At 48.2% G+C, this 23630-nt stretch overlaps 8 protein-coding genes across 8 annotated transcripts; 4 read left to right on the top strand and 4 right to left on the bottom strand.

The window, feature by feature from the left end:
* Window positions 1-1751: 1751 nt before the first annotated feature.
* On the bottom strand, window positions 1752-2765 carry EDB82DRAFT_501516 (uncharacterized protein). The gene has a single exon (XM_025736079.2). It carries the CDS (start codon window positions 2620-2622, stop codon window positions 1792-1794), a length of 831 nt encoding a protein of 276 aa, XP_025586721.2. The 5' UTR covers window positions 2623-2765; the 3' UTR covers window positions 1752-1791.
* Window positions 2766-2843: 78 nt separating this feature from the next.
* On the bottom strand, window positions 2844-4478 carry EDB82DRAFT_501515 (uncharacterized protein). The gene has a single exon (XM_025736078.2). The coding sequence runs from the start codon at window positions 4317-4319 to the stop codon at window positions 2931-2933; it is 1389 nt and encodes a 462-aa protein (XP_025586720.1). The 5' UTR covers window positions 4320-4478; the 3' UTR covers window positions 2844-2930.
* Window positions 4479-6006: 1528 nt separating this feature from the next.
* Window positions 6007-7719, top strand: EDB82DRAFT_556596 (aspartic peptidase domain-containing protein; the record flags this gene model as incomplete). Its single annotated transcript, XM_065609672.1, has 3 exons — window positions 6007-6912; window positions 6973-7120; window positions 7176-7719. 3 exons carry the CDS (start codon window positions 6007-6009, stop codon window positions 7481-7483), a joined length of 1362 nt encoding a protein of 453 aa, XP_065465021.1. The 3' UTR covers window positions 7484-7719.
* A 2688-nt stretch (window positions 7720-10407) lies between these two features.
* On the top strand, window positions 10408-11900 carry EDB82DRAFT_525431 (6-phosphofructo-2-kinase-domain-containing protein; the record flags this gene model as incomplete). Its single annotated transcript, XM_025736074.2, has 4 exons — window positions 10408-10513; window positions 10576-11165; window positions 11217-11330; window positions 11382-11900. The coding sequence occupies 4 exons, from the start codon at window positions 10408-10410 to the stop codon at window positions 11898-11900; spliced, it is 1329 nt and encodes a 442-aa protein (XP_025586717.1).
* Window positions 11901-12954: 1054 nt separating this feature from the next.
* EDB82DRAFT_525430 (uncharacterized protein) lies at window positions 12955-14322 on the bottom strand (the record flags this gene model as incomplete). The annotated part of the gene is made up of 5 exons (XM_025736073.1): window positions 12955-13417; window positions 13465-13505; window positions 13561-13925; window positions 13972-13994; window positions 14045-14322. 5 exons carry the CDS (start codon window positions 14320-14322, stop codon window positions 12955-12957), a joined length of 1170 nt encoding a protein of 389 aa, XP_025586716.1.
* A 1341-nt stretch (window positions 14323-15663) lies between these two features.
* Window positions 15664-16731, top strand: EDB82DRAFT_192049 (uncharacterized protein). The gene is made up of 2 exons (XM_025736072.2): window positions 15664-16392; window positions 16460-16731. Exons 1-2 carry the CDS (start codon window positions 15886-15888, stop codon window positions 16652-16654), a joined length of 702 nt encoding a protein of 233 aa, XP_025586715.2. The 5' UTR covers window positions 15664-15885; the 3' UTR covers window positions 16655-16731.
* Window positions 16732-16937: 206 nt separating this feature from the next.
* EDB82DRAFT_501501 (uncharacterized protein) lies at window positions 16938-17972 on the top strand. The gene has a single exon (XM_025736071.2). It carries the CDS (start codon window positions 17079-17081, stop codon window positions 17688-17690), a length of 612 nt encoding a protein of 203 aa, XP_025586714.2. The 5' UTR covers window positions 16938-17078; the 3' UTR covers window positions 17691-17972.
* A 997-nt stretch (window positions 17973-18969) lies between these two features.
* EDB82DRAFT_476091 (LIM-domain binding protein-domain-containing protein) lies at window positions 18970-21594 on the bottom strand (the record flags this gene model as incomplete). Its single annotated transcript, XM_065608050.1, has 6 exons — window positions 18970-19449; window positions 19505-19819; window positions 19873-20166; window positions 20218-20970; window positions 21035-21219; window positions 21294-21594. The coding sequence occupies 6 exons, from the start codon at window positions 21592-21594 to the stop codon at window positions 18970-18972; spliced, it is 2328 nt and encodes a 775-aa protein (XP_065465020.1).
* Between the last annotated feature and the right edge of the window lie 2036 nt (window positions 21595-23630).

The raw sequence follows: 23630 nt of genomic DNA, 5'->3' as shown, positions 1-23630 counted from the left end.
GCAAGGAAACAAGACGGAAGCTCCGAAGTGTTTCTAGAACAAAGTCTAGAACAAGCGAGAGAAGAATTCCTCAGCCCGAAACTTGAGGTCTAGAACTTTTTCAGACATTTGGATTACTATGTATGGATCACCCTACGGCGGTGGTGGCAGTGGCAGTGAAGCTGAACGGCTTCAAGGCTCTCTCACTAGTCCCAGTCTCTAGTGGCAAAAGTCTGTTGTGTGGAAAGCTTATTGCCGCAAAAGCCAAGGGGTAAGTAACTTAACTGGGGAAGTAAGTTGGCTAGTTTGCTGCAGAAAGATGATGATGGTACTGGCATTTGCAATTTCCACTCGGGAGATACGTGGCCAAGCCTACAAGTAGTTAAATAGACTAAGTAGCTGGAAGCTCAAGATACCGATGGAGGCGCGCTAAGATCGCTGTGAATCCGTTTCGGGAACATTACATGTTTGACTGCACTTTTTGTCTTATTTCCTTTTCTTATTTTGTACTGGTGACGTTTGAAAAGACATGGAGAAAGGAGTAATTAAAGTTGCCCGTCCATCCGCCTTATTTGCATATGACCGATATCAGTCGGTGTAAGCCGTATCACGTACTTCTCTCTTGTGCTGCTATATTAATATCCCATCTCTCCCTTACATTTTCTCACTGATATTCAATACTTAGCATGTTTAATTCTGAATCCGAAGCAACAGATACTTTACTTTCTTCCTTTGGCTGCAGTCCTTCTCATCCTACTGATGCCTTATCAATTGATATAGCTCGACCAACACACCAACAACACACGAAAGAAAAAGATATTTGTTCTTTTCAAGAACTGCCGAAACTTGCCTCGTTCTTTGCCTTTCCCCTCACTCGGTTGATCGTCATCTGCATCACGCTCGGACGTTGCATTGTGGCTTACTCCAGTACGGCTGTTGTCTCGCTTCTGACGTTACAAAGCGTCGCTTGATCAAGACACCAATTCGGTTTTCGGCATTTCATCCTACTGAGACACCGCGAGAATTCCATTACAAGAGTCAAACAACATTGAAAGTTATTTCTCAGTACGTTCATACCACAATATCTCGGGTTTCTTATCTTTGCTGACCATCAACCACTAGTTCCCAAACTCAATTCCTGACGTTTCGTCACTCATTGATCGTCGAGATACAACCAAACTTTTCTTCTATACAACAGAATGTGTCGAATGATAATATTCAGAGGGCACTGCACAGGCTGTGGTTCACATCAGACTTGGGTTGACCTGACACAAGAGCTAAACTGTCTCGATGCTAAAAACATGGGATGGTTTGGTGGATGTCAGCGTGGTATCCTTGTGGAAGAGCACAGCTTCAACCAAGAATGCTCTGTATGCCGCGAAGAGGATGAGGGTGTCGGTCTGGATGACAGCCATTTGATGCTATTCCAGCAGGCCACTTATACCCAGAGTAGCCTGGGTAAAAGAAGTCCCACCAATGATGAGGGTTTAAGTTCGAGTTCAGGCGGTAATCACAAGAGACAGAGGATTTGAGTTTGCATTATGCACGATATAGGGCGTTATTTTGGGACTTGTACATTATTAACTATATCTCTGGGTTATCGGCGTTATGCTTTCTTTATCAACATCATCATCGCCATGGGCGCGAACTATTGGGCAGAAACGGTAATTGTTAGGGCTATTGGGTTCACGGATAAAGGGTGTTTATTGGTTTCAGGGAACTGAGAAATGGAGGTAATATATGTGTATTTCCTCTATCTATATGCAAGATTATCAAATCTATAGAATCTATAGAGAACCAACACTTGCTACTTTACACAGCCTTCCCTTCCCAGGTCTCTCGAACAATCTTCCAGTATCTGTCTGCATCAACTCTAACGTGAGCAACATGGGTGCCTCCTTTGAACAATTCTGTTCGCACATTTGCACCATTGGCTTTTACCTCTAGTGCATGAGACTCAATGTCCTCGAAACTGACTGGTAGATCTGCATCACCGTATAGATATGCTCTCATCGTCTCTCGACTTATCCTCTGCGAGGTGTTGAGTGCCTTGGCATTAGGCCTGTGCGGTATTCCCCCAAGGATCAGCATACAGTACACCCAACCAACGGCTATAATCGCCCAGATAAGAGGTGACATAAACCGCGGAAAGTCCAAGGAAATCACATGGTGATCGCGTTTCCAGTGGAAGTATCCCGGGCACGAATCCATTACAACTGCATGTTGAGGAACTGGCTTGTCTCCGAGTGCAGACTCCCACAACTCCCACAAGGTAACGGCAGAACCGACTCCGCCATTAGAGAAGATGTGGAGTAGAAATTGAGGCTTGGTACCCTCTGAACTGGAAAGAGATGTAAGAATTGGTAGGGCAGCTTTGAACAGAGGGCGACGGCGTTTGAGTTCCAAGAAGAGCATGGGAGAAGATCGGAAGAGCAATATAGCAGATGCTGGATAGATAGCGCGGTATTCGGAAATGTACTTTGCTATGTGAATTTCGCGAGCATTTGACCATGATAGAATGATGATAAGAGAAGGATCGTCAGAATTGGTAGCTGATGCTGACTCTTTTGGGCAGTAACACAACACGAACGGGCTGCCGAGCTCCTCCATAAAGGCCAAGGGTGATTCTTTGACGGTAAACATGATGAGTAGTCAGTTCTTACAGAAACATTCTGAGTCTATTTTCGTAAGAGGATGACACGAAGCTATTTATACGAAAACGACACGCTGAGATTACATTTCCCTTGAATATTGGGGGCCGTCGGATGCATTGAATTGACGGTCCGAGGCTCCGCTGGAAACGGAACCGGACTGAGGAAACGGAGCAAACAACAACGTCGCACTCAGCGACTTCTTCCTAATGATCGCCAAGAAATTAATTGATGACTACATAAACTCGCAAAATCCTACTCTAATAGTACCACCCTTCCGTGACAAACAAAGCTATATTATTATACCTCCAAATCTCTGATAGCGAGAATCTGCTCTTCTATAAAGTCGTGTACATTCATCGCTTCATTCTCCGCCTTGATCTCATCAACTCTCTTCTTGAAGCTATTATCAGAAAGAACTCGCTCAACACCATCTCTAACAAGCTCAGGAGTGGGCTGTCCTGTTCGTAAGTTAACAGCGACGCCGCTCCATTCTCCACGCATAGCAATCTCGGGCTTATCTTCGGTCTCGCCTGCGAGAACTAGAGGAACTCCGTTTGTTATGCCGTGAAGGAAACCACCGTAACCAGCGTTCATGACAAACACAGAAGCGTGAGGCAGGAGAACATCATATGGAAGATAATCGATGACACGGGTGTTGGAGGGGATGACCATGTCCTTGGGAAGAGCAGCACCCTTTCGGCCAAGAATGGCTATGACGAGGAGATCGTCTCGACCAGACAGAGCCTCAATGGTAGGAACGATGAGGTTGGAAGCATCTTGCGCAATCGTGCCCTGAGTTACGGCGACAATGCGATGGTCTCCACGTCTCACATCATCCCACCAAACAGGATAAACAAAGTCGCTAGGGGTGGGCTTTGGTGTTAAGCAACCAGAAAACTTGACATTTGAGGGCATATCGGTCCGGTTATACTCGAGACTGGGAGGACACAACTGGAGAGTCAAGTCGTGTATGAGTACCCAGTGATGGAAAGGGACTTGGGGCTCGAGAATCTCGGTAGCCCCAAGCTCTTTCAAAACTTCCTCCTGATGGGCAATGACCTCGGCAAAGGGACCGCCAACCATCATCTGGTTCATGAACTGGTTCCTTGCCCGGCCAGAGTCGGTCGAATCGGGAGGAAGACCAGGGCCGAAAGGAGCAGTGTCAATACTCGTAGCCATGTAAGGTATGGGATTCAAATTGATCACCTTGGGACGGGTAGTGTAGCCCTTGGGAAGAGGTGCACCAAGGGAAATGGGGTTGGCGCCCATGAAGCATGTCTCAGGCATGAGGATCACCTCACGCTCTGGGTTTTCGGCGCGAATATCCTCTAGGACTCTCTTGAGTATTTCCCAGCGATAGGGAGTCTCGCCAGTAAAGACATGTCTGATATCGTACAGTAGCCGAGGAAGGCCGGCAGGGATGCCCTCACGCTCTGCCATGAACTTGGGATTGAAAATCGATCTGACGCTAACATGTTTGGCGCCGATCTTTGTGATAGCGGTTTCGAACTGATCACCTCCGATGAAAGTGATTTCGTAACCACGACGGATAAGATCCTCTGCGATGCGGATCAAAGGGTATGTGTGGCCGTCTACAGGAGTGGCTCCGATAACAAGATGAGGTTTCTCGGTGTTAGCTGTTTGACCAGCTACTGGTTCAGCTGTATTAGACGGGAGGATTGGCATGACTGTGATGCTAATAAGAGATATCGGTGTTGGGATAAGAAGAGAGCGTCTGTGATCAGCGGTAGAGAGAAGAAGATGGAAGAAGTCTGGTAAGAACCAACTGGGAAGTGAGAACAAAATAACTACTTTTATATTTTAGAGCCATCCTAGGTCTCCATACTCATTTTGTGTCATAGTACAAGATAGCCTGCTACTACTAGTAGGCGATGCAAACTCCACCATCTGGAAACCCACCTTAAGCAGATGCGTAAGCTGGCCAAGATACTGTAAGACGAACTTGAACCCACGATAGGCAAGCCGGGAACAAGCATGCCAGGATTTCAGGATTGTAATTCATCGTTGGGCTCCTTTCTGGGCCAATCAACGTCACCACGATGTTAAGCTGAAAAGGGTCAAATGTAGCGCTGGTGATGAATCGTCATCGCCACTTGTCAGCCCTACCAGGATGCAGCAAGATGCTGACAATGTAAGAACCCCTGACCCAGTCGTCGCTTTTCTGCGTTTTCGTAGCCTATGAGAAAGCGTAAAATCCGAAGATAAGGGGTGGATGACCAGATTTTTCGCTCCCGTTCTGGAAAAAGGGTCTTTGTGTTTGGATCGTGAGGTGTAGAGTTTGGAGTCGTATAGATAAGCCATCCGGGCTGTGTAGAACTTGAAGAACCAGTGTTCATTCCACAAAGTATTTGGGTCGTTCTGCAAGGCTGAAAGAGGAGTTTGGCTCGTGTAACTTTCTGGAATTAGTTAGTTAGTTGGCTGTTGTTCTCCGCAACGCCACTTGGTTTGAAAGACATTAGCTAGACATTTGACAACCTGACAACCCGCAGGCTACTGGCTAGTGATTTTGTCATGAATAACCACTGTTCTTTGTGGAAAACCACTTTTCAAAAAGGGATCCGAGTTGTTGTGTAAGTTTTTAAGCGCTGGGGATATAAGCTACAGGACGTCTGTCCGTTTGCTTGACAAATCGATGCCGAAGCCGCTAAGAGAGTTGACAAAAAGCTGGGACATTGATGTTGGCAGACATACAAAAGCCATGTGTTTGAGATTTTGTTTCGTGAATTAAGAATAAATCAAAAGAATGGCTTACCAGACGTCAGAGTTGAGGAAGAGAATGTCGAGGTCATTTGGAACCGAGATGTCGAAAGATCAGAATGTACTGGAATGTCTTATCTTCTCACATATTCTGACCCTTAGGTGAGATATAGTTTCTTTTGGATATGCCTATCAAGAGTTGTTGCGATCGTGACACAGATCCAGGGGTTCTTTGCATGCCCAACTCATGTCTCTCGCTTCGGTAACTTGCATCAGTGCCAGAACACGACAACGAACATCGGCTATATGCGACCTTGGTCTCTAGCAATGTGTAAGAGACTGTAACTCACTGTTGGAATTATCGCTAGTCTTGTTTAGCATGGTAGTTACCTCATGAGGCCCGAGTAGCACCTTCCTCGCAACATCGGGCTTAGGCAGGCACCTTCCCACCTGCAAGAAAGGCACTCTCAAGGCACTCCCAAGGCACTGCCGGAGAACCGAAGGCTGCCGCTTATTATAACCATTTTAATTTCGAAGCCTTCATTCTGAAACATCTCCTCCTTTTATCCAAGGCATCTTCAACCTCTGCCTAAAATATCCCCTGACCCTCCTTTTTCTTCAATCACCTGCCTTCTTTCACCTACACATCACCAACATGGGGCCGCTCTATCTGATCTCCGTCCTCATAGCTAGCATCCTATGTCCTGTGCTTTCTGCTGTTGTGAGTAGTGAAGTAGGGAAGGGAAACTGGGGTCTGTCGACTTCGTTGAATGGATTCTCCTTCGAACGAGCCAGAGCTCTCTCCGTCACCAAGTCCCCCAACCGAACCGTCGTCTATGTGTCGCGACTGAAGAAGCTCAAAGCTAAGGATGATGCCTACCCGAGGACCTCGCTCTCCCTTCTCACACGACTTGGCCAGCCACATGAAAAGGGCACTCCTCATCAGAATGCCACCGCCGTTGGCGCTTTCTCAACTGCCTATGCAATTCAATGCACTTGGGACCAGACTCCAGTTTGGCTGATCTTTGACACTGGAAGCTCAGATACGTGGGCCGCCAAGACCGGTTTCAGGTGCGAAAACAGCGTGGGTGACAAACGCAATCAAGCTGCGTGCAATTTTGGCCAACCTCATATCCAAGGCTTTCTTCAGGACATCTCTGAAGTGTACTTCCATCGACGCTATGGATCCGGCGAAGATGTGGCAGGCCCCATGGGCACTTCTGATATCGCATGCGGAGGTGTGTCAGTTTCGGGGCAGCAAGTCGGATTAGCTAGCAGAGCATACTGGCACGGTGACAACATTACTGTTGGTGTTCTTGGGCTTGCCTACCCATCACTCACAAGCGCCTATATTGGCGATCCAAACGATCCGGTCGATGAAGATGAGTGGAACAATTATTCTTATACTCCATGGTTGACCAGCGCCATCTTGCAAGGATTGATCGACCCTGTTTTCAGTGTCACTATCGATAGAAACACCAGCGACGGTGTACTGGCATGGGGCGGTCTTCCTCCCATTCACTGGCATCCCAAATCCTCTGCATCCACAGACCTCATAATTGTAAGTCGGCTTGACCTTGCAAAGGCTTTCTCTCCTTTGGAAATGCTGACAGGTCGGCAGGCAAAACTTGTTGAACGAGAAGTCACTGCTTGGAAGCCTTCTTTTTATACCATAATTCCAGATGGCTTCCGATGGGGAAGTACTATGGACACGAGAAAATATCCCTACATCGTTGATACAGGCACTACAATGATGCTTCTTCCTCCTCGTTAGTCAAGCCTTGTGGCGTATTCAAGTGGGTTTTGGCTGACCGCATTTTGAAGCACTGGCTGAAGCCATCGCAAGATCGTTTGACCCTCCTGCTACTTACATGGTCCAATGGGGAGGCTACTTCGTCGACTGCAAAGCTATCCCTCCTCGATTCGCAGTCATTATTTCAGGCGTTCACTTCTGGATTAATCCAGCCGACATGATCTACCAAGAGCTTACCGATCCAACCAAAGAAAAGTGTGCTTTGGCTATTTCTACTGGTAGATCTGGACCGTATGTCTTGGGTGATGTGTTCTTGCAGAATGTCGTGGCTGTCTTTGATGTTGGCGGTGCAGAAATGCGGTTCTATTCGAGAGACTAGCCAACACGACCAGTTGTCGTCAAAGATTGAACGAACACACATTAGCTGGAGTAGAAAGCCAGGAGCATACATTATGTTGTCGACTAGGTTGTACGAAGATCAAGTTGCTATGAGGGCGAGGGGAAAAAATGAAATTCCGATGGTAGGTGCTGCCTGGACCTCCAGCTTGTAGTGATATATGATGCCCAGAGTTCTCACCATGTTATCTTATGCGAAGAGCTACCTCGCATAGAAGTATGGTCGCATACACATGGGCCCAAACACTATCTTCAGCCCGAACAGCCCTTCATGTAAGTCGGGATTGGAGATCTATTCGAGATGCCGACACAAAAGTTATATCATGCTGTGTTCTCGACTGTGCGACGCGATTCGCTGTACGATGATGGGATAAAACGATATGGATGGGGAGGAATACCGTATCAGTGCAAGCTCGTGATCACATTTCCTGTTGTTTGTCATCTATTTTCCCGCTTGTCTGCTGCCATTCTAAAGATCAAGCATTTGATCTTAGTCACGAGATTGAACAAAATGTATTCACCGAACGACCAGAGAAAAAGTCTCGCCATTTGTCTACTCTTCACTTTGAGTTTGACATTGGAAGCGAGAGCATAAGACTATGATGAAAGGCGACGCAGCTGCATCTCCGTCGCCACCGCAAACAAGAAGGCATTCGAACACCTGAGCTTCTAGCAAGGTACGGGATTCTGATCTGTTTTTGTTACAGCTTCCGGATTCCATATCGGGGTTCATGGACTGGGCTCGAGCTGTTTCTTGTTACCGAAGCGAGCGAATCCGATCCACTTAAGGTCTACTATCATGAGGCCGTGAAGCGGTGTAAGTACACTACAGTACATGACCTGGCAAGCGATCCAAACCTGGGGTGAAGAGGGGACCCCACGTCTCGAGGTTCAGGACCTGAAAGTGTATTCATCATATCACACCACAAAGTTAAATCGAATGAAAGACGGGGTCAGAAGACGGATAACCCCAGGTACAACACGCGTTACGACGCAAGAACCGGTCGAGAACCTAGTCCGGGAACCGGCAACTCCATCTTTTAAAGTCATGATATCGCAGCAACACAACATCTGCAAGTGGTGCCAACTCGGACAGTCCCGGACCATCAAAGGGTCTCGTGGACGGCCCATCTTCTGTGGCGGTTCCTGCAGCTCACCCCGGACGTCGATGTCTGAGGCTGACGGGCCCGGAAGGGGGCACGGGACAAGAAAACGATGAGATTCGGATCTCAAAGTCCCATGTCGGTCTACTTGAAGTGCAGTAGAGTAGTGCTTGGGCCTCTTGTCGGCGTCTGAGGTGAAATGACTAAATGCGCATAGCAAGGGCTACTACTCTTCGTTGCTGTACAGTACACTATGGAACATACTGCAAACTTTTTATCATATTTTGTTTCGACTCTTCCCTTACAAAGAGAATGAATACCTGACATTTGGATTGCCCCTCGGGATTAGACCGGGAGGATCCGGAGATGTACCACCACGAGACGAGACATCTGCAGTGAGGGTTGAGCTAAGACGCCAGCCAAAGCTCTAGGCAACTTACAGCTTGCTGTTCTAGCAGCTCTACGCCCGGAGTACAGCTTTCCTCCCCCGCCATCTCATCGGTAAAGAGAATAGAAATTTGCAGGGTGGAGAGCCTGGCTGAGGCCCTTGGGCTATAATTTACAGGGCTTTGTTGACCGTCCCGGGGCCTGGAATTCTATACGCACACACGGCGTCCATCCCGAGCGGCCGGGGGTGTTTCTGACCCGCGGTAGTGGATCATGGACGCGGGCTTTGGCGGGGCAGCAACGTAATCCCATTGGCTTGACTCCATTCCATCGTCATTCATGATGGAGCCGCGACCTTGGGAAAAGACGATGGAAGCCGCATGTTCAATCGATTTTTTTTTACTCTTTTCGTGTTTTGCGATGGAGCAAACTTAGTTACCTTGACTAAACAATACTGCAATACTTGTGTCAGTATCTTTTACAATCAGTCAATTTAGTCAGGTGTGTCGGTCTAATCACTATCAAGTCAAGTCAACCAACTGTCTACTAACGTAGTTAAATTCCGAGCTACTGATCGGGGATACCATACCTTTGCGCTACTGTACCTATCCTTACCCTTTTACCTTACCTCACCTTGGGTTTCCGTCACTTGACCTCGTCTTATTCTTTTAAACTTCCCAGTCTCCCCTCGCACAGCTTGATATTGTGCATATCATATTACCAGCTAGCTAAAGTAGCTTCTGTTCCCTTCGTCCATAAATTACAACCCCTCATTCATCCCTCCATCCCCTCATCTCATATTGAATCTGTTTCTCCCTGAAGCTCAGCTTCCATTGCTCCGGATCACTTCTTGCTGCAGATCGCATTCAGGGTCGTTTGTGTCTTTGATCTCTGTCGACCATAATCAAAGTGTCGCAACAAACACAAAACGGAGGTAAATCGTTTTTATCGACAAACGAATTCTCTCCACTACAAGCGGAACCACGTTTACGGTATCTACCTACCAACGTTGGCTTGATCACTCCCACTTTATCTAGGGTCAATTCGCTGTGTCATCAACCTAAACTTAAGAAGGAACGTTTGTTGTATTCTCTTTGCTGTGCCTTCCTCGTCTGTTCTCAGCTGAACTGCATTTGGATCCAATCACCAACGGGAGCAAGTCATCGAGACTGTACTTTCCTATTCACACTCTACCTCGGTCCACGCGATTACTACCTACCTTGCCTGACCTTTCATCAGCAATCGTCGATTGGGTCATTGTCATTTTACTTTGTTCCCCATTTCATGTGTCTGCAGTATTGGAGCTTCATCATATCTGATCATTCCCAAGCTCTTGCCACTCCCGGACCTTGATTTGTCTGCTCAGTAGCAGCCGTACTCAATTCACACCGCCCAACTTACATCCCAACTAATCAAGATGCCTTCTCGAACCAACGGCGTCGGCGTTCAGGCCGAAGATACCAGGATCTGTGTGGTCATGGTTGGTCTCCCAGCCAGAGGCAAAAGTTATATCGCCCAACGAGGTAAGTTTTGTCGCTACTCGCTGGTGATCCATCTTGCGGTCGCTAACCGATCAATTCTTTAGCCCAGCGATATCTCCAATGGCTTTCTATCCCAGCTCAAACATTCAACGTCGGTAATTACCGCCGCAATGACGCTCCCCAGCCCACGGCCGACTTTTTCGATATCAATAACCCTGAAGGAGAGCGCACCCGTCGCGCCGCTGCCGAAGCTGCTGTTGCAGACATGCTAGCCTGGTTCCGCTCCGGTGGTATTGTCGGTATACTTGACGCCACAAACTCGACGTTGGAGCGCCGCAAGTGGGTGTTGGAGGTTTGCAACGAGAACGGCATTGAAGTTCTCTTCGTTGAGAGCAAGTGCGACGATGAAGAGCTCATCATGGCCAACATCCGCGATGTCAAGACGACCAGCCCAGATTACCGAGGCCAGGACCCTGAGACTGCCGCCCTTGATTTCCGCAACCGCATTCGTAATTATGAGAAGGTGTACTGTACCATTGACGCCGAGGGAAAGGAGTCACATTTGACTTACCTCAAGATCATGGACGTTGGCAAGCAAGTCATCATCAGCCGAATCCGGGATTACCTCCAAAGTCGAATTGTCTACTACCTCATGAACCTTCACATCCGCCCTCGCTCTGTCTGGTTGTCAAGGGTGAGTAAATTGGTTTTTTTTTCTTTGAAAGCATGCTAACAAAACTCACAGCACGGCGAATCATTGTACAACATTGATGGTAGAATTGGTGGTGATACCCTTCTTTCTCCCCGTGGTGAGCAATACGGCAGAAAGCTGCCCGAGCTTGTCCGAAAATCAGTCGGTGTAAGTGATTGTCCCGCTCCAGATTTTCTGTGCTTGCCTAACATTAAATAGGATGATCGCCCACTTACAGTATGGACGTCGACTTTGCGACGAACTATTGCCACCGCTCGCTTCCTTCCTGACCACTACAACCAACTCCAGTGGAAGGCACTTGATGAGCTCGACTCAGGTGTGTGTGACGGCTTAACCTACCAGGAAATCAAGGACCGATACCCTGAGGACTTTGCCGCCCGTGACGAAGACAAGTACAACTACCGCTACCGTGGCGGAGAGTCATATCGCGACGTTGTCATCCGTCTCGAGCCCATCATCATGGAGCTTGAACGCAGTGAGGACATTCTGATTGTCACTCACCAAGCCGTGCTTCGATGTATCTACGCATACTTCATGAAGAAGGACCAGACCAAGAGTCCTTGGATGAATGTTCCTCTTCACACACTAATCAAGCTCACGCCCGGCGCCTATGGCACTGAGGAAGTCCGCTACGAGGCTAACATCCCTGCCGTCAGCACATGGAGAGGCAAGGGCAGTACCGCTAAGCACGAGAACCCAGCTCCTGGTGTCATGTAATTGACGTTGCAGCATCAGCGACGAAGCCAAGTGGAAGGCCTATATTTCGGAGGTACATAGTGTCTCGCTGCGCAGCGGACGGCTGTTTTATGATTTGGAACGAGCACGCATCTGGAACAAATTTGGGAGCATGACGAAATGACAAAGCATCTTTTGGGAACATTCTATGATTATTTGCTATAAGGGGGAGCTTGAAGGATATCTGCCGGAACCAAGTGTTCGGAAACAAAAAAACATATGCGGCATAGTGTCACCAAAGACACGACGAAAGGACTTGGGCATGGATCTGTACAGGATTAACGGCGTTCTTTTGCTATTTGTCTAATAGCGGATCAAGCTGGAAAACAACCAGCGTCTCTACAAACAATGATATCAAAAGACATGATAAATGCAATCTAAGGAGCCATCGTGACCAGATCAAAAGTATTTGATTGACTGTATTGTTTCACTGTTGTTTTAAATGAATATCGTGTATTATATATATACGCTTTTATGATTCGACTTAGCGCAGGGGTCTGAGCACTGTTTCGTCTCACGATGAGCCTGTTGCTGCTTTTTGCCGTGCTTCCTCACTGATCCTCCGGGATTCTCTTCTGTTTTTCCTCGCCCTGCTTGAGATTACTCAAGATCAGACTCTTCAGCAGGCTTCATTTCAACACTTAAGAACTCGCATGTGTGAGTATCTCTTTCTCGACGGCCAAGAGTACTGAATTGTCCCTGGGTTGGCCGAAGACGTTATAGCACTGGCAAAGATGTCCTGAGGGGATCAAAACACCTGACTACTAGCACAAGGAACGAGATTAGTAAATCATCTTAAGGTATTATGAACCAGGCTCATATCATGTATTTCTGTGCCCTGAAATTGAAAGGTTGAGCTTCCTAGGACCCTCTTCGCCTTTGAGCAGATATCTCTCGCAGTCCGGTGGAGAGTGTGGGGGAAGCCGGGGTGTACCGGCAGTTGTTCGATGAGGCCGAGCCGTCTACCGAAACAAGAAAATGAATATATCGAGATGCCGATTCAAGCTGTGTTGGTATTGCTTATCATCGGTATGTCTCAGTCGTTGTGTGAATGAGATTCTTTATTGGATTGTTCCGAGGAACTTGGCATTCTTTGCGAGCCACAGTCTCTCAGTACGTTGGTGTCTGACTTCCAGGCTTCTTGTTGTGGTTGGTTGTCTTTGGTACTTTGCTTCTTCCGTGAGGTCTTCCGAGTTGAGGTCAACGATGAAAGTCGTCCTACTCCGCGTCGCTTCTCCCGATTGTGTGTGTTCCTTGTAAAGGTCGGCCAAGAGCGGCGGAGTCTTCCAATGGTGGGAGACGTGAGGTTGGTCGTTGCTGGAGCACTATGTCGAGATTGCATTTGATGGAGGAATATGTGATTGGGTTCATCATGGCAGGCGCAACGACAAGGGGCTAGATTCGGCCCAGAGGCCTTGACAATCTTTGCGATGAGCTCAGCCATAGACAGCTCAATGTGTAGCTTGATCAAATATGCAAGAGGATGGAATTCAACGTATCTATTTCACGATTAGAGAGGTTACTTGACTTAAGAGCTTTGACATACAAGAAGGTGTTCCGTAACGACATTGAGCCAATAATGAGGATCTGTGTTCAAATTAGTCAGTTGCGCTGCACATTGTACTCCATAAGTGGCACTTACATCCATGGAGATGGAGATAACAACCATGATCAGATTGAAGCGATATAGCACAACATATTTCTTGAGGCCGTATGCGATGAGAGAAGAACGGACTAGATAGACAAAGTAGAGGTTCAAAGCCAGGTCAACGACTGCAAAAATGCCTTTCTCAATTCGATCCCAAACATCGTTGATATCGATATATGTCTGGCTGATTTGCAGGCGAGCGGGTATCCATATACAAAAGACTGAAATGTTGATAAGAGCAAGAATACTGAAGATGCCCCATTTCAGTCGTCGAACGATAGTTGGTGAGACGTGGAGCAGGGCGATTCGGTTGACAATGATTTGCATGATACAATGGATCTGAAACACCCATAGGAACACTGCCGATGTTAGTACATGTATACATCCTGGGACTGGACACCATACAGATGAAGAAGTATATTAGAAAGCTATTTGAACTATTAGCCAGTAAATACAATACAGAACAAAATATACGTACCCTGGGCGAATGGTTCCACGAACGTAACCCCAACCAAGTCCTCCAATAACTCCACTGGCGATCAATTCAAGCCATATTAGAACCATATAAGTGGTAAGTCTTCGGGTGCGTTTCCATTGATGATACGTTTGAATAGACACGCGGATAAGTCCAAATAAAGTCAGGCAGAGCGTCATGCCAAACACAATGCTGACAATCGCCCAGTCTGAGCAGCTTGGTCGATGGTACTCGAACCATGGTGGAATAAGGATCCCACCTCTCTTCGGTTCTGTAGTCATTGTATCATGGTTGTACGGCTGTGTTAAATTGGGTGGTTTGTGAGTTTCGCGGGTTATCGGCCAACTTGAGATTTATCCATGTAACGTCGAGCCTCGAGAAATGACAAAGAGAATTCCAAGTCGCTAAATCCGAGGGCCAAGAGTGAAATTAATATTGAATGGACAAGATTGTTGGAAGAAGCAAAAACAGCTTGAGCGCCACCGATTATTCGATGTTCCAATCAGGGTATTTCAACAAGTTGAGGTCTTGTCGAACAGGCGGGTTAAGCGGAGGGCAATACCCGGGGCAATGGGCTGCAACAGATCGCCGACTAACGACTGGACGTTAAGGATGTGGCGCTTTGATATGTCAGTCTGACGGTCCGACTGTGGAGGGCAGGTAACTTTGGAGGACACCGCTTCATTTTACACTGAGACAGGCAAAGTTCAGCTTTCAAGCTGCAGGGAGAGGGCACACATGCTGCAGACGGCATGGCAAGTGCCGAGAGACTCTTTCTCTCCCTTGGTTGCATTTAACAACCAACGCGCGATAGTTGTCCCTGGTCCCTGGTAATCTTGTTATGTCATTATCCACAGCAATGGGACAATAATTGCTTGAATCCCAGCCACAGCCGTCTATGATGGGTCGAACGGCCGTTGTCTCGCCAAAATAGCGATCGATAGAGTTTGTAGGGGGGCCGTAAGCCAACTAACAAGGTAGGCTAGGCAGTCTGTCGCCGCAGCTGTGTGATGAGGAGCAAGGAAAGACCGTCGATCTTAGTGGGATGTGATACGTCAGAGACAACTCCTTGCGTGACGATGAGAAGCTGCTAGGATCTGTTTTGTCGTGCATTTTCCACATTTGTAGTTGTCGTTTAATATACTATTGCACTAGACATTAGTTAATTGATTGTATGTCCGTGATGAGCAAAACGGAGATTGGAGATTAAGTGAAGATCTCGTTATCGGAAGATATTGTGTGCATGTCTGATTGAGGTGGGAATAGAGAGATATTGGCAAACTTCCATGGTGCCGTGCTTCTAACGTCGGGTACCGGGTAAGTTCAAATGATGCGCACTTCCCTCCGCTCTGCATGAACGAATTTTGGAAGGAGATAATCTGACTCAGTCTAAGATACATGATTTGATGGGAGGGTTGCCTATTTAACCTAAGGATTGCTTTGTTGTGAAGTTGTTTTGTCCCTGATTGCTCTCACTGCATTGCAACTTGCTTTTGTTCAATAAATCAGTGTGATGGTCAAGTGAAACAAAATATGCAAGGGTGGATGGATTACGAGATGGGAAAAAGGAACCCTAATAGCCTATGATCGGAGTTACTCTCTACCCAGTGCAACAATGCAACGCTGACAGTAATTTACGGTTTTAGACATCATCGGTTTGTGATTAACACGAACGAGAGGGTAACAACACCAAACAAACCATCACGAACTCACACACAATAGGTCCGTGATTCAACGATGTAGCGTCCTGACTTGAACTATATAAAGAGAGCAACAGCACATGGAAAGAAAGAAAAAAATGTAACAAATCCCACATCGTGCTAATCGCTCTCCTTTTGTGCAAAATGGCATTCTACTTCCAACCTCCAATCTTTGGGAACTACATTGTCCCAGTGGCTCCAAGAGCGGTCCCTTCCACTCTGGTGGTCTCATTGCCTTATACGACTTACACGCCTCTATACTGGCAACCTGCTCCAGTAATGGTTCAAGCGCAGCACTATGTTCTCAATTCAAACATCAGAATCAAGGTCATATTCCATCGAGCAGGAACTGTCCTCGCCTCCAACGATGCTCACTATAACTACACACCAACTCGCGAAATAGTTTTGGCCAACTTGTCCTGGTGGTCTAAGCAGCACAATCTTGGAGACAGAGTCTACTCGGGCCAGTGTACTCTGTACACCACGCGTAGTCAATACTCGAAGCTTGAGATAATCCCCGAGACTGGTCCTATCACACCGGCAGATAATGTACGAAAGGTATCATTTGCGGACCAGCTACCTCCCAACGAATTCCAGTCGATCATGGTTCAGATAGCTACGAACAGCTATGGGGCATTAATTCTGGTTGACGTGAGTATCAAGAGAGGAAAAGGACGGTGGTGGAAGAGGAGCAGATAGCTAATACATTGGCCGCCAGCGTGCTTATGTGCCTCTTCAAGTTCTAGCCCAGGGGAATACGCAGAGCCCCCCTTCGGATCAAGCTTCAAGTGATGTCACGAATAACAACTCGAAGGACTTGACCAATGCCCCTCAGACAGCTCCCCCTGCAAGTGTTGACGGTGCCGAACCTGAACAGTCAGATATGGATGAGGGAGACGTTGCAAATGGTTGAGGGGAAGCTGGAGTTTGAGAATCGTTTTGCGCAGACCTATAGTCAATAGAATTCGATGTAATCAATGATTGAGACGTATTTTGAAATAGTTGAATTCCTCAAACGGCGTGATCGTGTGTTGTGGCATTGCTATCATCTTGTCACTGCCAGCCCCTGGCGGGTTTTCAAATCACAACCACCGCAACCACGATCCAACCCGTTATTCATGAACCGCAGGCGCAGGTGAACAGCTGAAGAGTTCCAAAGCGCACTTGAAATAATAGAACCCCCTATTCAAAAATGCACCGGGCGTTCTAGATTACAAGACCCCCGCACGCCTGCCTCAGCATTCTCACCACCGTCACTGAGCATTATTATCTCTCCGTGCTTCAACTCACTACATCATTCAACCCTCCCAAATAAAGGGGAACGGGAATCAAATAACATGGACCTCTGCATCACCGCCGAAGAGCCTTTTGCTTACGAGCCGCCCAAGACCAAGCCTTTTACGCCAGTCTCGCCTCCTCTCACTCGAGCCGAGACTCGCAACACTTCAACCTCTGGCCTTTCAGCGTACCCGACTTCCCTGCCCTCCATTATAGGAGCTTCTGAGCTCGATTTCGATCTCATCATTCATGATCCCAACAACAATGACAGCTCTCTGACTTATCCGTGGGATTGTCCTCATACGCCCCTGCGCATTGCCCTAGACACCTCCAGAGTCCATCTCCTCAATCTTCTGCGCGAACAACTTCCGCTCCCCGAATCAAAAAAATCCCGCCGCGCTCGCTCAACTTGTCGCCCTAAGCTCATCGCTGCAACAATGTACTGGACCTTCCGCGGCTCTATTCTCCCGATTGGACTGAGTGACAAGGACTGGCACTATCGTCACCCCATCACCAAGACTGACATCATGGCTCGCACTGAGCTTGAATGGTTTCTACTCAAGGAGATGATGGCTTCATCCGGAGGCGCTCTCAAGTGCTATATTGCCATTCGTGGTGAAATCCTTCCGACCAAGAAGACGACTGGCTGGTGGTTTGGCGGCACTGCGTAAGCACCTTCACGTATGTTTTCCTAATCGATTTCTTTGAAGAGACACAAATTGCTGACAGTTTTGGGTGACAGTAGTAGGAACCACGGCGCGTTCGCCTTCGACATGAAGATGACTTGTTTCACAAACGGGAATCGTGTATGGGGACCAAATATATACTGAATGCTCAAGGGTTAATGGAGCACAGAAAGGACGATGGTTGAGATCAACTCATATCCCGTCCAACATGAAACACGCTCTTGTATCGACAAGAGCGTTTATTTATCTGTGATACTAAATCTTCCAATCGATGTATCTGGGGAATAGTTAAATCACACTTTATACCGCAAATATCATACATATTGCAGGCCTTACCTATTCTGAGACAAGTACATGCCCTTTCAAACATACGAAATCGATCGATATCTTAAGCTTTGAGGCTAACTTTCATATAAACAGATATAACGACAAAGACACATATATATAGGAAGGCTTCGAACGTTTAAAACTTGACACATTAAAGACCTAACTCCTTATTTAGCCTAGGTATAATCTGAAAACACCCATGATAGACAGCCTCGCACATCCAAACTGCTCGTAAAGCAACGCAGCCTTCCCCACCTCTTCCGTCTTTTTCTGTCTTTTGACTCTTGAATTAACGCAACATTTGATAACTGCCCCCGAGTCTCCAAACTCCCCCATGTACACCCGATTGCTTGCCGAGCGTCTTTTCCAACAGAAAACTAAGTAAAAAGCAAATGCACATGACTAGAAACGAAAACAAAAAGGGTAGCCAGGATCTCGGAAGTCGACCTGTGCCGCAAGTCCCTATAGTCGTACACGAGTAACTGCAACTCTGTTACCCAGATTAAGCTTCAGACATCCCCTCTCGCCTCTATTCGTTGATCCTGTTGCTCAAGAAATAGGCCCATGACGATTTCGTTTACTGTCGTTATGTGCGTGTGCAAATGACTCGCATAACCTCGTCACCCGTGTCTTCGAGCTCCGAATCACTCACTGCTCGATAAGGCAACCACCAGTCCAGGATGTGCCTCCTGGAAGGTTTCCGGAGCAATCGCTAGGCATTGACAAGGATCGCAGTGTATAGATGATGACTGCGAAAATACACGCCACTCCATATAAATTCATTCTGCCGTAACCAAGTATTTTCCCCAAAGAGCCAGCGCCCGAAGTGAAACCAAAACGGAGAGACGCCACTATGCAGCATAATGCAAAATGAGGATAAAGAAAAAAGAGTAAACAATAACAGTGGCATTTAAGTAGAGCCACCCACCCTCGTCTATTATGCAGGTGGGTTACCCTTTAGTCGTTTTGGCATCCTTGGTGTAGGGGGCTTGGCGTTGCGAGGCATTCCATTAGCATTGGGTGTAGGAGCTCCAGATCCATCCTCCTCTTTCACTGCTGATGGCCTTCTTCGTTTGTTCGAGGCGGGGGATGTGTTTGCGCTAGGTCCGCTTGACCCGGTTCCTTGTTGACTGTGCTGCATCTGCATTCCAGGGGCCTGCATATGACCTTGTGCTGGGCTACCCATATGAGGTGATCCAGGTAGGTTCATGTGAGCCGCAGCGGGGCTTGCGCCCATCGGGAATTGTCCAAAGCTAGGTGTACGGGCCCCGGGGGGCATTTGTTGACCGTTCATGTTTGGAGGAGCGCCATTGATATTTGTCGCGACGTACTGCTCGAGGGCTTGATACGGGCCCATGCCGGGGTTCGAGTGGTTCAATTGGAATAATGGGTTCATCTGTCCCATCACTTCAATAATCTGGTCAAAATTCATTAGCTTCACTCTTTACTTACGATGAGTGAGCTGTCCCTACCTCAAGAAACTGGAAGACAGCTTCAGTCACACCCTTGCTATTCACGGCCGAGTCTGGCAAATCAACCAGAACCTCCGGAGGCTGCGTTTGGGGGGACTTCAACTGTCGACCCTTGCCCTTCTTGGATAATTCAGGAGATTTGCCATCCTGCGAATTCGTCTTGTGCCACTCCTTCATCCACATATGGGCCGGTTTAGCGGCATCAATGACCTGCTTTCGTGAGATGTATTCTTCTTGACTTGTTGTGAGAAATTCGAATAGCTCGATCCTCTGTTCTGCATCAAATTGTACTCGTAGAGCACCACTCGCGACCAACTAGTGACTCGGTTAGTTCCACAATAGCTCAGACCCAACTAATGGTGTCTTACATGAGATCCAGTCTCGTACCAGTAGACAAGACTGGACTTTGAGTTCTCGATACAATGACAGTCTCCTGGAAGAGGCCTATCTGTTGTACCCTTGTCCATAACCAGCTGTATGGTTTTGACGCCGTTGTTGAAATGAGTATGAAAGTAGCGAGCAATAGCTGCGTACGGGATCTCGTATTGTTTATCGGTCGTATCTTCGGCATCGGTAATGTGCAACGAGTGACGGAAAACGCCATTTTGGGAGAAAAATCGCATCACGAAGTTGTGCCAGTATGAGACGTCACCCTTGGAGCCCTATTACCCTTGTTAGTATAACATCAAGACTTTAATGATGGCAAGACTTACGGGGAAGCCACTAAGATGCTCGTTGAACTGCATCAGCTTAAGCAGACACTGGCCTTTCATACTCTCCCTCCGCTGCTGCTGCAACATCTGGTTCTGTATCGCAAGCTGCTGGGCAGCGGCAGCGTTCATTTGAGGTTGGGCTTGAGCCTGTGCCTGGGCCTGAGCCTGTGCCTGTGCCTGTGCCTGGGCCTGGGCCTGGGCCTGAGCTTGTGCCTGAGCCTGTGCCTGAGCCTGGCTCTGAGGCTGCTGTGGCTGAGCTTGGGATTGAGCAGGAGTTTGTGGCAGCTGAGGCTGATTCTGACCAGGTGGCAGCTGAGTTGGCTGGGCAGGGGTTGAGCTAGGTGTCTGTGCAGGGGTTTGGGGCCCAGTGGGAGCTGGTGTCCCAGCTTGTGATGACTGCTGAGGTGTGTGTTGAGGTTGCTGCTGACCAGGCTGCTGCTGTTGCTGCTGCTGTTGTTGCTGTTGCTGTTGTTGCTGCTGCTGCTGCTGCTGCTGCTGTTGCTGTTGCTGATGCTGTTGTTGAGGGTTTGGTTGGGGCTGGCCCTGTTGGTTTGCCATCTGGTTTTGGATAGCAAGCTGATTATGTTGCTGCATTGCTTGAAGGCTTTGAGCACTCATGGGCATCTGTTGGCCTGGATTAGGCCCAGCTTGCATTTGCTGAGCATGTGCAGCCTGTTGCTGTTGTTGTTGCTGCTGCTGTTGATGTTGCTGGAGAGCAAGCTGCTGGGCCATGATCGCTTGAGCCTGAGGATGCTGTCCCTGATTTGTTAGTGTAAGGAACGCCCGATCGAGGTTGCTTGAGTGTCAATCGACTTACAGGACCCAGTCTCCCTCTGAGATTTTGCAGCTGCTGTGGGTTGAGTTGGCTGAATTGGGCCATGTTTATCGGCATACCACCACCATGCATGTTGGCTTGGAGAGCGGCTTGTTGAGCCATAAACTGTCTTTGTTGAAGTAACTGTTGTTGTCGCATCGCTTGCATCGCTTGCGGATTATTAGCAACTGTGGAGGAGACCAATTAGCGCGTGCGCAGAGACAGGGGATGGCAGGGACAGTGCCATTAAGGTAATACATACAATGTTGTTGCTGGAGTTGTTGCTGAATCATTTGCTGCTGTGTGGCGGGATTGAGATGCTGTAAAGCATGAGCATTTGGGTTCGCACCCGGCGGCATACCGCCCATGAGGGCAGGGTTTACTTGAGCTCCTTGAGCAGAGACCATGGGTCCTCCGAATTGATGAGGCATTCCACCACCAGGACCGCCTTGCTGGCCTTGGTTATGAGGCATGCCACCTGGACCCATAGGATGGCCAGCGACACCTGGGTGTCCCATGCCGGCAGGATGCCCAGAGAAATTTGGGCCCATACTGGTTGCCATCATGACTAAGAAGTCAGGTCGATAATCCACGCCGTGGATATCGACAATCGCGTTGTAATACTATCGCATACGTTGAACGGAGGGCAAGAGAACGCTGACTGACGACGCGAGCGCGAGCGTCAACTTCTAGGTATTCGAAGTGGTGGGAGGCGTTATACAATAGATATTTCGCGCGTCGCGACGAGACAAGATCGGGAGTAAGTTGCGATGGCGATCGTGTCGGAAATCAAACAAGACAAGGAGAGATAAAAAGAGAGATGCACAAGATATCCTGTGTCAGATCGTATAGCAGCTAGAAAATAGTTGTCGTCAAGGCGTCGGTGAGCGTCAGTGGAAGTTTTGGTGGTGTGTTTCGCGCTGCGAAAGCGGATAAGAGAGAATGAGGCCGGTTGGACTGGGGGGAAAGAGGAGGCAGTGGGCGAATGAGACGACGATGGGGCGAATGGCACGTCACGAGTCCAATGGTCAAGACCTCAGATAGGTCAGTAATAAATACTGTAATCGTGGTCGACCTGGAAAAAGTGAAGCCCAAAAAGAGCGCAGATCGAGGTTGTCGAGAAAGGAATTGGTGGATTGTCGAGACAGACCCAGGAAGGAGAATGCGAAAGACACGGGAGAGCGATGCCACAAAGAGGGCGATCCGCTTTCAGTGCTGGGGGACGGGGGAAAGAACGGGAGTCGCAAGGTGGACGGGATGGGGACTGCGACTGCGACTGGGTCTTCGCTGGTTCGGGTCGGGCTGGCAAAGGGGGTAACAGAAAAGGTGACCTCCGAGTATAGGGTACAGAAAACAAATGACTTCCGTAGCTAGGCTAAAATGGCATAAACTGACTCATTGATTTCGTCTCTTGTGCCCTCGACAGCTAGATTTTCTGATCCGGGTTCGGTAGGTTATATTTCCGCGTGGGCGCGCTTATTTTCCAGTCTTCAGTGCACTGAGCTGTGCTGTGCTGTTGGGGGCTGGACTGGACTGGGTTTTGGTAACGCGACGGCGGGCCCGGCACTCAGGTACGCACGCTGATAGCCCGGATAAAGTATCCAAAGGACAGGCACGCAAAAAACCAGGGTGGAATCTGACGTGACGGGGGGCTGGTGACCTCAGTTCTCGACTTGGCTGAAAATTAGATTTGACCAAGGAAAAAAGAAGGCAGAGAAGAAGGGGGAAAGAAGTGGGAGGAGTTGGCAGATTGACTAGAAAGAATCTAGGAGTAGAAGTGGAAGAAGAAAGGGTGCTGGTGGTGGTACGTAGGTAGTCAACCTATGATGAGCGAGCCTGTGAAGCAAGGCGGAAGACAAGATGCCAAATCAAGGCGTAGTTAGACTAGAGCAAGGTTGTAGGAGACCCCAAGTGAGGCCTCAGATCTCTTTGCTTTCTTTATTTTGTCTGTGAATATGTTTTCGCTGAATCAATATACATACGTAGGTAACAATAGCAGTAATTGGGTTGGCACCTAAGAAATAAAGATGCTGTAGACAGAGATCGACGGCCTGGCTCTTACAGACTGGGGAGATCTCACTCGATTCCTTCTGGCTGGGCTGGGCAGGCTGACTGACTGGGTCTTGGATTTTTGGGGGAGGACCTTTTGACCTTTGCGTCTGAGTGAGTTGGACAGGTGGATTTGGAATGAGACGGGAAGCATTCTGATACGTCCAATAAAATATTATATGGGTCCAGGCGGGCTGCCGGATGAGGACCCCGAGATAAGGGTGGATGAGTATGTATCTACCGAGTGACTCAGACCAAATATGCATATATCCTCTGGTTAGCTCCCACTAGCAAGTGGACGGCTAGCATAAATAAACGCACAAAGCTCTAGTATTTCACGTGCAAGTATTCTGTCACTTCCAACACAGCGGTACACCATCCGTTATCTCAATAGCTATGGGTATGAGCATACTCAAAACCTATAGTCACAACCTCATTACAACGAAATGTCGGATCCCTGACGACACGCGACAGGTACCGACAAGGATGTGTCTTCATCTATGTCCGCGTTTTGTTGCTGAAGACATGCAGCCGACAAGCGCACAGATGT

The sequence above is a fragment of the Fusarium venenatum genome (assembly GCF_020744135.1).
Source record: "Fusarium venenatum strain MPI-CAGE-CH-0201 chromosome Unknown EDB82scaffold_2, whole genome shotgun sequence".
In the NCBI taxonomy this organism is placed as follows: Eukaryota; Fungi; Ascomycota; class Sordariomycetes; order Hypocreales; family Nectriaceae; genus Fusarium; species Fusarium venenatum.
Note: the sequence above shows the minus strand (reverse complement) of the source record. Positions and strands in the feature narration are given on the sequence as shown.

Coding starts and splice junctions, on each gene's coding strand:
- EDB82DRAFT_501516 (XM_025736079.2), bottom strand. CDS start 2,622: ATGTTTACCGTCAAAGAATCACCCTTGGCCTTTATGGAGGAGCTCGGC.
- EDB82DRAFT_192049 (XM_025736072.2), top strand. CDS start 15,886: ATGGCATTCTACTTCCAACCTCCAATCTTTGGGAACTACATTGTCCCA. Junction 16,393..16,459: donor GGGCATTAATTCTGGTTGAC/GTGAGTATCAAG, acceptor ATTGGCCGCCAG/CGTGCTTATGTGCCTCTTCA.
- EDB82DRAFT_501501 (XM_025736071.2), top strand. CDS start 17,079: ATGGACCTCTGCATCACCGCCGAAGAGCCTTTTGCTTACGAGCCGCCC.
- EDB82DRAFT_501515 (XM_025736078.2), bottom strand. CDS start 4,319: ATGCCAATCCTCCCGTCTAATACAGCTGAACCAGTAGCTGGTCAAACA.